Genomic DNA, 13,003 nt, shown 5'->3' with positions numbered 1-13,003 from the left:
TCGGAATAGGCTTCGTGAAATTGTCGAATATTGTGGTACACATTAGTATCATTTAGAAAAATGTATAACTAAATTGCGTTTATAATATTTGGTTTCTCACTTTATGTAATTCTTATAACATAATCTCCTAGTTTTGTTGCTTTTGCGTGTAGCGTGATATGAGCCACTGCGTTTGTACTTCATGCTCTATCTTGATGCTTATTTACTCCTGAAATGCGCGAATTGAGTACACAGTATTAATAAATAAAAGAATTTCCCGAACAGGCACAAGCCGCAAGGCTCATTCTGGCTTCAAGAGATTGGCTCACGAACTATACTTAAAAAGAAAAGAACTGCAACATCAATTTATTATTTTCAGAAACCGTCGGTTTGGGAAGTTTGGGTGTGATCCGCGCGTTACCGCAGTACGAGCGAGGGCTTCTCTTGAAAAAAGAATGCCTACGTGCATGGATTCGCCGCCGTTTGATGTAAGTCTATCTTGCTAGAACAGAGCGAGGATTGTACGCAAACTGCGAAGGCACAGCATCCTTTCTCAACCTCGCATGATTCGTAGATAAACGCGCTGTAGCGCCAGCCGTCGAACGTCGCGTGTGAAGTCCGTCATGAAGTGTTCCGAGCAGATCTTCGAGCTGGGTTTTGAAGTGTACGGCCTTCTGAAAACTATATGACGAATGGCGTAGACCCACCTTCCTCAAATTCATGTTCTTGGGGGACTAATGAAAACGCACGTCAGGTTTGCGCAGCGTGTTCGGCACTGCACAGCGATATGCCACTCACTCGGGGTTCTTGCACTTCGGCACCATGACGCCCTTGAGCGAGCAGAAACTGAATAATCTTCGTGCGTGATTGCTGAGGTGCACTTATAAATTAAGGCCATTAAAACGTAAGATAACAAAAAGTAATCGCCCACTCGGACTGCTGAAGATGCAGCAGAAGGACACGGCGGAAGAAATGGCAGTGCGAACAAGAATCCTCTTTGGGTTCGAACAAGTAACCTTCTTCTGTACGAACGTCACGCCGGGGCACAATGTTGCTGGACAAGCAGCTAACCCGCTGAATGCCCGCTGAGAAGCTGGTGGTTGCATTTTAATATCGGTTTTAGAGTGGATCGCTGTTTTCCTTTAGTGTAGTATTTTGACACTTTTTGACGCATTTAATGATATTTAGACGGAGCAAGGTATAAAACTTAGCTTTAAACTAAACAGATAATTGCACAACTTACCAATTAATAATAGACTGTACGACCCTTGTGGACCTCACGTCGGGGTAACAGTGATCGTCATAAGCGACTGTAGGAGGGGAAATGTTCAGTTCTTGGTTTTTAGCGTTGCAATTATTCGGCGGAATCGGGGTATTTCGGAAAAAAAAAAAAAACGATGTGTTTTTCGTACATGTGTTAAGATAAACGAAATGAAAGCAACACGATGCCGATTTCTGAAGCGCTCCAATCGTTTCACTGCCCCTCTCACTAAATTCAAAGAAAGCGAAGGACCGTCTAAGTAGACAGAGACAATAGCAGAAATGAAAATAATTTTGGCCAATAGGTAAGACTCAAACGTTCGTTTCAAATTGGTTTCTGGTTTTTATTTTGTTTATTTGTGTCATATGCCGCGTAGTGGCTTCATTTGTTATCGCTTTCCTTTTACTTCGCTAATTGAAAGTCAAACTGTAGAGAAACATTGAAAGTGAAGGTACGGCTTTTTATTTTTTCTTGTAAACGCCAAACCCGACTGGTAAGAATGCAACTATAATAAGCCAGGAAATAAGATTGCTGCCAAGAAGCTTTATTTTTCTGTTCAAGTTTTTATTACAACAAAGCCGTCTCATTATGCGGTAAATGCTTCATGCGTGGGTGGGATATGAATTCAACTGAAGAAATCAGTTTCCTGACACGCATATATTTATGTCGCTTTTAACATGTCGACATCGCAGACCTGAAAAGAAATTCATGATCTCATTAGTGTGAGTATAAATTTAGTGCGTCTTATAAAAACTGAACAAAAATGAAACTGGTCATCAGGATGTTTTTATACTTGTCAAATATTTAGACTTATGGCCGTGCATTGTAGTCTGGAGGAAATTCGTAGCTTTCGTTGTGAATTATTCCTGAACCTTTATTCGGCTTACACTTACTTTTTTTGAACATTGCAAGTAATTGCCCCCTAATAGACCAATGTGTATTAGGACCCTAATTAATTGAACCGACATAATTTTATGAGTTTGGATTATAGTGTTCCTTTTTATTATGTTATTTCTATTAATATAGTTTCCTTTTGACTTAAATTATTTCTTCGAAGCCTCACAGCAGCGGCGAACTTTCCGTGAGAGAAGGACATCTAGCAGAACGTTGGCTGCCCTCTGTTTCTTCTGCTAAGGGACCTCGCTAAGTAACTTATCTAAGTCACTTCATAAAGCTACCACTGCCGCCCTAAGGTTTCGGGAGGCTTCTTTATGAGTTATTGTCGACTTCTGTATGACTATAGATGGCAATAGAACGTCTCTCAAATATTTCATATCCGTCGTGGCGAAACCATCATATATATGCTGGACAACTTTAGGGGATTCTTCCGACAGTGTTGCACGTATTGTTGAGCTGTTCAACATTAAACAACATCGTCGATTACAAAATGTTTTTGTCACCGAAAGACAGACGAAAACCACAATGTTCCATATTTATTACCGAAAAAAAAAAATGAAAGCCGTTTACAACTCCCTGTAACGCCGAATTAGAGCGCAGCTCTTGAGGAGGAGGAGGGGAAGGTACGGAGAAGAGGCTATGCCCCTCTTCTCTCCTGCTCGTCTCCCATTTAGGAGAACTTTTTCCGCTAAATTTAGAGGGAAACGTTTGCGCTAAATTTAGCGGGGAAATTTTTCCGCTAAATATAGCGGGGAAATTTTTCTGCTAAATTTAGCGGGGAAATTTTTCTGCTTAAGTTAGCGGGGAATTTTTCGCGCTGAATTCAGCGGGAAAATTTTTTCCGCTAAATTTAGCCGGTAAATTTTTTCCGCTAAATTTAGCGGGGAAATTTACTTATAATGAACCACGCGGTTACGCCGACGCCGACGGCTACGGCTACGCCGCTCAAAGCGGAAACAGGCGCGTAAGAGCTGCGCTCTAAAAAAGAAAAAAAAAAGCTAAACAAACTTCTTATGAGAAATGACGCCATTTGGGGGGAGCGCCGGCCAGAAGGTCGTCGGAATGATAATCTTGCACAAAAAAAGGAAGCAAAAGTCACCTGGCATGCACGGACAGCTGCCTAAGTAGATGTCATCCTTGGTTGGAGCCTCCGAGCACAGGTCTCCCCGTTGCCCCAGAGGCTTACAAATGGCTGAATAACCGACACCTGATCGTGATCTTGGTCGCAAACAGCACGTGCCATTTTTACATTTGTGGTACTCGTTGCAGAATTCACACACATCTCCTGGAGGTGGATCAGTGGCAAGGGGCAACTTTGAGACCTGTTCCTGCAAAATTTAAAATATTGAAGAAAAGAAAACGATTCCAGAGAGATTTATGTTTAAAGTTGGCCTTAACAAAGTTATAGGGCAGGCGGGCTCTAGGTACACTTTCCACTTGAGGCTTCAGAATGTGCAGTAACACGGTTCATGTTCAAGTGAGCAGTGTAGGAGTAACGCGTTTCAGGTATCGATGCTGCTCGAAACGCGTTCTTTTTAGAGCGCAGCTCTTAGGGGCCCGTTTCCCGCTTGAGCGGCGTCGGCGTAACCGCGAGGTCACGTGACCCCCCCAAGGTCACGTGATTTACCCAGGTCACGTGACACCCCTAGGTCACGTGACCCCCGAGGTCACATTATTTAGGGGGTTCACGTGACCCCCCTATATATAGGTCACGTGACCCCCCGAGGTCACGTGACCCCCCGAGGTCACGTGACCCCCCGAGGTCACGTGACCCCCAAAAATCACGGACCCCCGAGGTCACGTGACACCCCTAAGTTCATGTGACCCCTTCAGGTCACGTGACCCCCAAAGGTCACGTGGGCCCCTGAGGTCACGTGGGCCCCTGAGGTCACGTGACCCCATGAGGTCACGTAACCGCCTGAAGTCACGTGACCCCCTTGAGGTCACGTGACCTCAAGGAGTCACCTATCCCTCAGTACGCTTCCATCTTCCTCCTCAAGAGCTGCGCTCTAACCGGCGTTACAGGGAATTGTAAACGGCTTTCATTTTTTATCAATAAGGTACTAACTTAATCGTTAGAACCCGGATCGACTAACGAGTAAAGTAACTGCGATAATAGTTTACGGTATTACTATCAAATTACATTAGCCGCTACTTTTTACTTTTGGAGAAAATATTCTCGTTTTGAAAGTGTCAACGCAAAATCGGGACCATTCTATTCTACAAATTTGATGGACAAAAAAATACAAATTCGTGAAATCGCTCTTTAAAACAGTAATTGCTGTCTAAGTTCGTAACTGAGGTTTCTCGCTGCAAAATACTTCAATCTAAAGTAACGCAAAGACAACGTTCCTTAGTTTTCAGAAGCAACTGTGACGGTACTTCCTTACATTCTGCCAGGAAGGTAAAAAAGATAATCTAACGCGTTAATTTTTTGACGAAATACCAACTAGCGATACTTCGTTAGTTATTTTGTAACGGCCACAGCACAACGACCACAGAACAACTCACGTTGTCATTGTGTTGTCGTTGTTGTTAATAAAATAAACAACAACAACAACAACGATGAACCACGACGACGACAACAACAACACCATTTCTTCATATCGAAAACGCTAGTAATAGTTGTATTAGTGTATCTTCATTGAACAGACGGATTGTGATGAGACACACGCCAATGCATTAGCTACCGAGCAGGTGTCGTAAACATGTGTGTGAAAGTTTGAATGCCTTTTGGTAAAAAATACCGGCGTTTTGTCCGTCGGCAAAATGACATAGTATGTTTGGCATCTCGAAAAATAGTCTGGCGGGTCACTTGTTCCCAAGGTTGCACATTTGCAGCTAGTGGGGGGCGATCAGGAACCAACGCAGTTACCAACAATGCGTATATTCAACCCGTCTCCAAAAAGGTTTGCTGTTTGTCGCTTTATAGGGTTCTCACAACTTCAAAATTCGAACACAGTTGACTCAAACATTTGCAAAACAGGACCGGGCGAGCTAAAGAAATTTCATGCATCGAGAGAGATCGGAATTAAAATTATATAAATTAAACAATGCCAGAGGGCGTATCAAAAGTCAACAATGTGCATAAAAGTGAACGTGGCTAGGGATGAAGTTTCTTCAAATACCCACAAAAACAAGAACAGAAATAAAACCTTACTACATATTCGGTAGTCGCATCTTCCAGCAGTACGGCTCCGACTCGGATGGCGGTCAAAGCAAGCGCTATGCAAATTGTCTTCATGGATGGGCTTTTACTGCTTAATATACAGTCACCCTTTACCCTAAAACCAATCCCGGCCTCTTTTTATACGAAGAGAAACTGAAGGAGAGGGAGGAACTGTGAGCGTGCGGTGACTTCAGAGCTTCAAGCTCCGATTGGAAGGATAGCTTTTAGATGCAAAGGCATCCAAAGCCCTTTTTCGCTATGATTGGAAGGGGAAGGAGAGTAGTATGGTAGAGACAAAGAAGCTAGTCTTTGCACCTACCAATTAATCCTTCGTATTAGCGCACGGCGCTATGGCGTGACCCCACGTTCTCATCTCCTCCTCCTCTTCGGTTTCTATCTGTATAGAAACAGCCTCTCCTCTCTCTTTCCTCACAGCAGATATTAAAAACGCATGTGGCCTTTTTGTATTACACAAAAAAGTTGCCTTCGCGCACAAAAAAAAAAAAAAATTATCGTCGCGTTGTTTTGAGCGTAGGATGCGTTTTTTTCGTGACATTTATTGTGTGACCGTGAACGATGTTCCTACGTTGATTGTCAATACGGACGCGGTATGGTTGACACTGTCAAAATTTCGTAAAAAAAGGCTTCTTAAACTCCGAAGCCTCAAGCAATATGATAGCGACGGTTAGTGAGTGCCACATAAGAGTCACAGTTTTTGTAAAAAGTATCTCATAGAGTGACACTAGAGATATTGATGGGGTTGTCTTTTACAGCGATAAGTCCATCTTTGCGACTTAAGCGCAATGAAGTCTCAAAATTATGCGCGATGCAGTTGTCTTACAAACACGATAAAAGGTAGCAACCCGGTTTTCTTCTGCTATTAAAAAAAAAAAACAAGGAATGTCACGATCATTGATCGCATGGCCAGGAATCCGAGACAATCGCTTTACTCCCATTGCGTGACGACAGGTGGCGTCCAAGCCCGAGCAGCGGAATTAGAGCCCCTTATGGCCACCATACCTCTATCCTGAGAAAAGTGGCGCCATTTATTATTGTAGAAATGCTCGAGGCACGTGCCGCGCGCCACCTCTGGGAAGAACATGAGGTCTGAAATCTGGCTCAGAGCATGGTGCGCTGTGCCACAATGATCTTCAAAGGGCTGCACGTTGCACGTGCTTCCTTCATCGACGCACTGTGCGCTACTTTTAAAACTATGGGGCTTTATGCGGAATACGTTTTCAATTTCGTATCTGCCCTTTCTTTCCGCCTCCTCCACGGCTCCGCCAATCCTATCTTCGGACCCGAAGAGGAGGCATCTTGCAATGCGGCATAGTGTGCTATACTCAAGACTGCTTGGGACCCCGGGAACTTACAAGGCCACAGCTGAGCGCGCATAGCGCAGAAGGGCTAAACGTTCACGTGCTTCGCGCTCTTCAAATGTGAATTCGCTCCTGCGGCCAATGCGCATTTTAAAGCAAGAAATATACACCATAGTGAATTTCGTCTTCTATATATGTACGAGCGACGTTGAAGCAAGAAGCGCGAGCCGAACGCGCTGGGTGTTCCTACCTTGCACGCCCGATCGTGCAGGAATTGTTCCAGGAAGTATGATTGCGCCTGTGGCTTCACTCGCGCATAAGGTAAAAACTACAGAGTATACTAGAATAGGGAGTATTCACTGTCGGCCATATTTGTGTGCGCGACTGCTGAGCGCACGCTGATGGCGAGGTTCCGCAGTTCTTTTGCAACGTGCATTCTGCACCATCAAGATTGCCGGTCTTAGCAGGCTAGTAATGTGAGCTCGTTCCGAGCATGCGCTCTCGACATCGCCCTGAAATATGGCATGCAATGAATAGCCCCTATTAGGAGTGTTCACTGGACGCCGTATTTGTGGGTGCTGTCTAGAGCGCATGCTCAGAACGAGCCCACGATAGTAGGCTGCTAAGACCGGCACCTTTGATGGTGAAGAATGCACGTTGCAAAACAACAGTGGAAGCTCGGCATCAGCACGCGCTCAGCATTCGCGCACACAGCTGTTGCCGCCTGTGAATACTCCCTATAAGGAGTATTCAGTGGGCGCCATATTTGTGGGTGATGTCTAGAGCGCATGCTCTGTACGAGCCCACATCAATAGGCTGCTAAGACCGGCAATCTTGAGGGGGCGAAATGCACGTTACAAAAGAACTGTGGAAGGTCGCCATCAGCACGCGCTCAGCAGTCGTGCACACAGCTACGGCCGCCAGTGATTACTTCCTATGCGAGGTAGTTTTGGGACCGGAGCGGCTCGCGTGAGGCGTGTGGTGTAGATCGCGATAGGTGTTGACACCGGCGCATCGACAGTAAGGTCACTATGGTGGTGGTTGTGCGCGTGCATTGCGTGCACCTGCACGTGCTGCGGAACGTGAGGACTGCAGCGACTTTCTGCAGCCCTATCGACTGCAGCGCCGCGGTGGCTGTCTACACGCGCATCCCCCCATGCTCCCATTGCCGAGCCGCGCCGGTCCAAACGCTACCTCGTATTCTACACTGTTAGCAAGTGCCGTGTATTTGGTGAATATTTGGGGTGAAAAACACGCTATTTACACAAATTACCATAAATTTACACGATGAGTAACGGATAATACGTTCAGAAATCATGCGAGGTTGTAAAAAACGTGTTTTGGTTCGGTCATACACGCATAACCGTGTAGCCGACATCGATAACACGCATCGCCCCCGGCGACGACCGCGGCATTGCCGGCTATCGAAGCACCGGAATGCTTGGGGACACACTTAGAAAGGACCGTCGAGACAAATGCCGCGGAAAGAAACATGTCTCGGAAACAGATATGCACCAAAAGCAATTACGCCATGTCGCGGGACGTTGGCGAAACCCACGCTTACCGTGCTCGCCGCCATTTCCTGGTCGATGGCAATGCGGCTTCCCTCATGTCGCCCATGTTTGCATTTAGTTTAGGGGTCTTGATAATAGTTTCTTACACACCACAAATAAAGTCATGGGTCTAATTATTCGTTCCAAACAGTTAAAATGGATATAAAAAGCGTGTCTTCGATGTGAACACGTGACATTGCAGTTGGTTTCGTTTTTGCTTCAACCTTGAACTGCGTCAACTGCAAGCGATCTGGCCACGGCGCAAGCGCAACGTCGATGTACGGTGGAAGCAAGAGCCGGTTGGCTTTCGTTGTTTTTGTTTGAACAGAGAAAATTCTAGCAGCCGCAATTGTTTTGGCTTGACGGGACGCGAAAAGCTTCGCATAGAGCTTCGCAGTTTGCGAGCACATATATAGTGAAAACGTGACCGGAGAAGTGCCCCTGTGATGTTCCCGGAAGACGGAAAGTACCATTCGTCGTGTGTGCTTTGAAAGCGAGGGGAGTCACAGGGTCCACGAGTGCGCAACCACAAGCCAAGGTTCACGACAACGCTGCGTTCTTCGGCGATCTCGTTCTGTTTGGGGCAACACGGTGATGCGAGAAAGGGCCGAAACGTTCGTGGTGTGTGGTGCGGTGCTTGTAGGTAGAAACCCGCACTAACGCGGAGCTCATATTGGTTGTTGGGGGGTTGCGTTTGACGGGTTCAACCCCGTCGTCGTCAGCTGATCCGGTCCAGCTGTGGTCCGGGAGGACGCAGCTGTGGTCCGGGAGGACCGGTCCAGCTGTGGTCCGGGAGGACGCAGCGAGCGTTCTTAAAAGTAAATCTTCCTTCGTTCCGTTTCAAAATGTGGAAGATTCCCGACGCATACCGTGAGTAAAATGCTGCGGGCGTTTTCAACAAAATTACGTCGTTTTAATTGAACAAGGGACTTCGGATAGTTGCCCTAAATCTGCCGTTTCTATGCTTCGTGTCGTTGGACTGCATTTGCACAGCGACGTGTTCGCACAGCGACGCACACCGCTCGAGTAGATGATTCGGTCCCGCAAACGACCGGTTATACAGAATTTCAGGGAAACTTAAGTCACCACCGATGTTTTCCTGTAAATCTCGTGTGACTCGTGTGAGTTTGTTGCGCTCATCATGCGGTGTGAATAAACTAGGGCAAGATTTTCTACCTGCCCACAGATGCATGAATTCTGAGACCAATTTTTTACGTAGTGAACATAGTGGTTTTTCTTTACATTGGGAAGAGGCCCGAATTTGTCTCTTTTCCCTCTGGCACTGCCCCAACTTTCAGGTTGCAGTTTCAGTAGACATACCTACTAACAGGTACAAACTGCTCTAAAGCAGGTAAAAGACTGGGAAGTCAGGACGGTGCGGACACCGTGTTTTGCGCTTCTCGCAAGGTGACTGATGCTTTTGCGAGGTATGCGGAATATGCAAACGATTTTGTTATGCCCTTCGTTTGCGTCTCCAGAAAAAAGAATAATATTATTTACAAATTTAGGCGCAATCACAAGCCAAGATTTACGATAACAGTGCGTTCGCTTCGGTGGTCCGTGTAGTGGTATTATACCCTGCTTTCTGCAACACCGTGTCATGACGAAGAGCTGGAACGGTCACGGTCTGTGCTGGGCTACCGGTTGACAGAAACCCGCATCGCCCGCATCGGCACCGAGTGCACTTGGGCTGTTGATGCTCAAGCCTTTCATACGCGGCTTGTCGCCAGCTGATCCTGCTGCTCGACGGTGAGGAAGCGGAGAGTGTGACCTCTGAAGTAAATGTAAATCCTCGTTCATCCAGTTATCCAGTGTCAAAGTGTGGAAGATGTCCAACGTGTACTGAGGGCGGGAACTACGAGAGTTTTGACTTGCTTTTATAACCGAAACCAGAGCAGCGAGATAATTGCCTTGCGTACTCCAAAATGACGCAAGCAATAAGTTTCAACAGGTCGAGTACGTCACCGCAGATGTAGGCGAGACTGTGCACTGTTTAAACGCTTGCAGTATCCACGAGTGGTACCAGAAAAACCACGTCAACAGAAAAGGAGCTCGCGATTTTAGCATAATGCATTGCCACGGGCTCGTGAATTTTCAATGTGGCTATAAAGAAATATTTAAAAAAAAACGCATCAGCGCCACATTAATGATCACGAATAACTTCGGTCACAAACTCCCAAGCCTCACCGCTTCGCTCGACACCAACACGACATACGACAACAATCTGCATCAAAACGCCCCAAAAGTGAAGGCGTCTGCTCCCGTGCGCGTACTACAACTAGCGGAAGTGAAGTGTTGGGCGGATGTCCTTCACAATAATATATATAAAAAATGCCTTGCGCAAGTATAATTTCCATTGATTATTGAATAAGTACTGATAAAATCCCAATCATTTGTTTTTCTATCTGATTCAAGCGAGTCGGATTGCTCATAACACTGGTCGAGCATGAAAATAACAAAAATTTGAACTTGTCAACCGCACATGTCAAGCTTATATACGCCGCGGGGAGAGTCCGTTGTTAGTAGGAAGTGTCGGGCGTAGTGTCGGTGTTGTGTTTGTGTATGTATAGCTGCTGTGTCCTACGTGGTGCTCGTGTTGTCTGTGATGTATGTAGAATTAAAGATTACTCGTGATAGTTCCCAGCGTATTAACCGACTCCTGCTTTTTTTTTTTCATTGGTTGCTAGAAATCGCACTAGGTGGCACAAGTTACCGCCCGATTCCAAGAGTTTGCTTGAGCTATTTATCCATGTAAGTTCAATATTCGCTTTTTTTTTTTTTTTTTTTTTTTTGTCTAGCGGTTTTGTCGTAGCTGCCGACGCCACCGACCGCCGACGGCGCACGTACGTACATTTGCACGTAGCTACATCCTCCGCTCGGAGACTGTTTACTGTGCATAAAAGACATCGAACGAGAACGAACGCGTCCTGTGTGCTTTCAGTTCGGCTGAAAGGCGCGGCTGGCTGGGCTCGTCCCTCGCCTGTTCTCGGCTGCTGGCCGCCATGTTTCGTAAGGAACACGTTGAACCGTGCTTCTCGGAAGGCAAACACGGTGTAGCGTGTCAACTTTACACAGCACCTCATGTGTAGACGAAAAACACAGATGGCTCCGTGTAAAACGAACACGTTTCGACGTGTCCGCTATGGGACAACGGTTTACACGTCTGGGCGTGTTATTTTTGCTAACAGTGTAGTACACTGTTGTAAAACGATGCTAAGGGTGCTTTAATGTGCAGACGTTTGTTTGAGGCTGGGTTTTCTGATTGTTATCTTTAGAATGTGTTAGACAGGGTATTCTGAATCGAGCAGAAGTTCGTTCACCTTAGCATTGACTTTCGTTAGCCATGCATGGTAAAGGCGCGAGCTAATTGCTCTGGGTCACTCCTCGGCAGCTGCGCGAGCGATCATGCAGCGAGTACAGCGAGGGCCAGTCGAGGCGGCCAAGGTTACCCGCGCACACTTGCACAGCCTTTAAAGTTAGTTCATGCTAAGATTGGGGGGTTTGGTGGCCGACTTCCTGTCCCATGTAATAAAGAAAAAAAAAAAAAAAGGGGGGGGGGGGATTGATGGACGACTGTGCTCGCGCACACCAGCTTGGAGCACGTGGAGCGAAAGCTCGCGCTGCAGAACCCAGGCTTGGGAGGCACTCACTTGATCGAATGACGTTTTAGCGAACGCCCACGTTTCATCGAACGACACTTTAGCGAATAGTCGGACGCTGCGAAGCGGCGTTTTCGGTTGGGCTAAGTGAGTTAATATTTTTGTAATGAGTTGCCGCAGACTGTCGCCGCGAAGCGGCGTAAAGCGCATCGCGACGGATGGGTTAACGCGCGCCCCCGTTATTCGCTAAAACGACCATTCGCTCTAATGTCGCCGTTCGCTAAAATGTCATTCGCTCTTATGATATGGACCCCCCAGGCTTCTGGGTTAATCCCCACCCGTTCGGGGGATCGGTAGCCGAACCTGGCAATAAAGAAAAAAAAAAGGATCGGTAGCCGAGTGGGCTGAAGCGCACACCCAGCTCGACGCGCGTGGAGCGAAAGCTCGCGCTGCAGAACCCAGGGATCCTGGGTTCGAGCCCCACCCCTGCCCGTTTCGATCTGGATGAGCATCGTACCGGCGTGCGGTCGTGTATCACTACTGCGTGGTGCACGTTAAAGACCCCAGGCTAGCGGTTGTACCGCACTGGCTAAATTGCCCATCTACAGCTGGGGAGACTCGTCGCCCCTGTGAGGCAGACCAAGTTCTAGGCTGTATAAACATAAACACAACCCAATTTTTTTTCCCCCACCCGTTCGCGTTTTGATCTGGATAAACATCATACCGGCGTGCTGTTGTGTATGACTACTGCGTGATGCACGTTAAAAGAAAAAAAACAAAAGAAACAGGCTAGCGGTTGTACTGCACTGGCTAAATTTCTCATCTACAGGTGTGAGACTCGTCTCTCTTTGAGGTAGACCGAGTTCTAAGCTGTATAAACATACACACACCCCAATATTTTTTTCATGCTAAGATGAGGCGAAGTATAGCTTTAGCCGTGAAACGGTGGCATAATCGAGTCAGCTATATATTTGTCTGCTTGTAAACAAGCTCACTACCGCGCACTATTGGCGAACCCCTGCGCGCTTCCGGTTTTCATTTTCTCATGTTTTTCGCGTCCTTTCGTTTCCTGTAGGGCTCGAAACGCACGCACGTTCATATAAAGGTAAAATACGTAACGCGAAGCACGCTTTGCATTGAATATGAACAAATAAAGAAATCAACGGAAGCCCAGTGGCGCATGAAGCGATCTGCCGCTTTGATAATATCAACACATGCCGAGCACC

General features: G+C 46.7%; 1 protein-coding gene across 1 annotated transcript; it reads right to left on the bottom strand.

The window, feature by feature from the left end:
• Positions 1-1,878: 1,878 nt before the first annotated feature.
• Positions 1,879-5,381, bottom strand: LOC120836530 (venom protein 164-like). The gene is made up of 3 exons (XM_040205483.1): positions 5,298-5,381; positions 3,237-3,465; positions 1,879-1,934 (listed from the first exon to the last, which is right to left on the bottom strand). The coding sequence occupies exons 1-3, from the start codon at positions 5,379-5,381 to the stop codon at positions 1,879-1,881; spliced, it is 369 nt and encodes a 122-aa protein (XP_040061417.1).
• Between the last annotated feature and the right edge of the window lie 7,622 nt (positions 5,382-13,003).

The sequence above is a fragment of the Ixodes scapularis genome, unplaced genomic scaffold (assembly GCF_016920785.2).
Source record: "Ixodes scapularis isolate PalLabHiFi unplaced genomic scaffold, ASM1692078v2 PGA_scaffold8__174_contigs__length_109621045, whole genome shotgun sequence".
NCBI classification, from domain to species: Eukaryota; Metazoa; Arthropoda; class Arachnida; order Ixodida; family Ixodidae; genus Ixodes; species Ixodes scapularis.
This window is presented reverse-complemented; position numbering and strand designations above follow the sequence as displayed.

Excerpts from the sequence above, each read along its gene's own strand:
- LOC120836530 (XM_040205483.1), bottom strand. The coding sequence starts at position 5,381 with ATGAAGACAATTTGCATAGCGCTTGCTTTGACCGCCATCCGAGTCGGA. Across the intron at positions 3,466-5,297 it reads ATGCGACTACCGAATATGTA|GAACAGGTCTCAAAGTTGCC; the intron begins GTAAGGTTTTAT and ends TAAATTTTGCAG. Across the intron at positions 1,935-3,236 it reads CAGCTGTCCGTGCATGCCAG|GTCTGCGATGTCGACATGTT; the intron begins GTGACTTTTGCT and ends ATTTCTTTTCAG.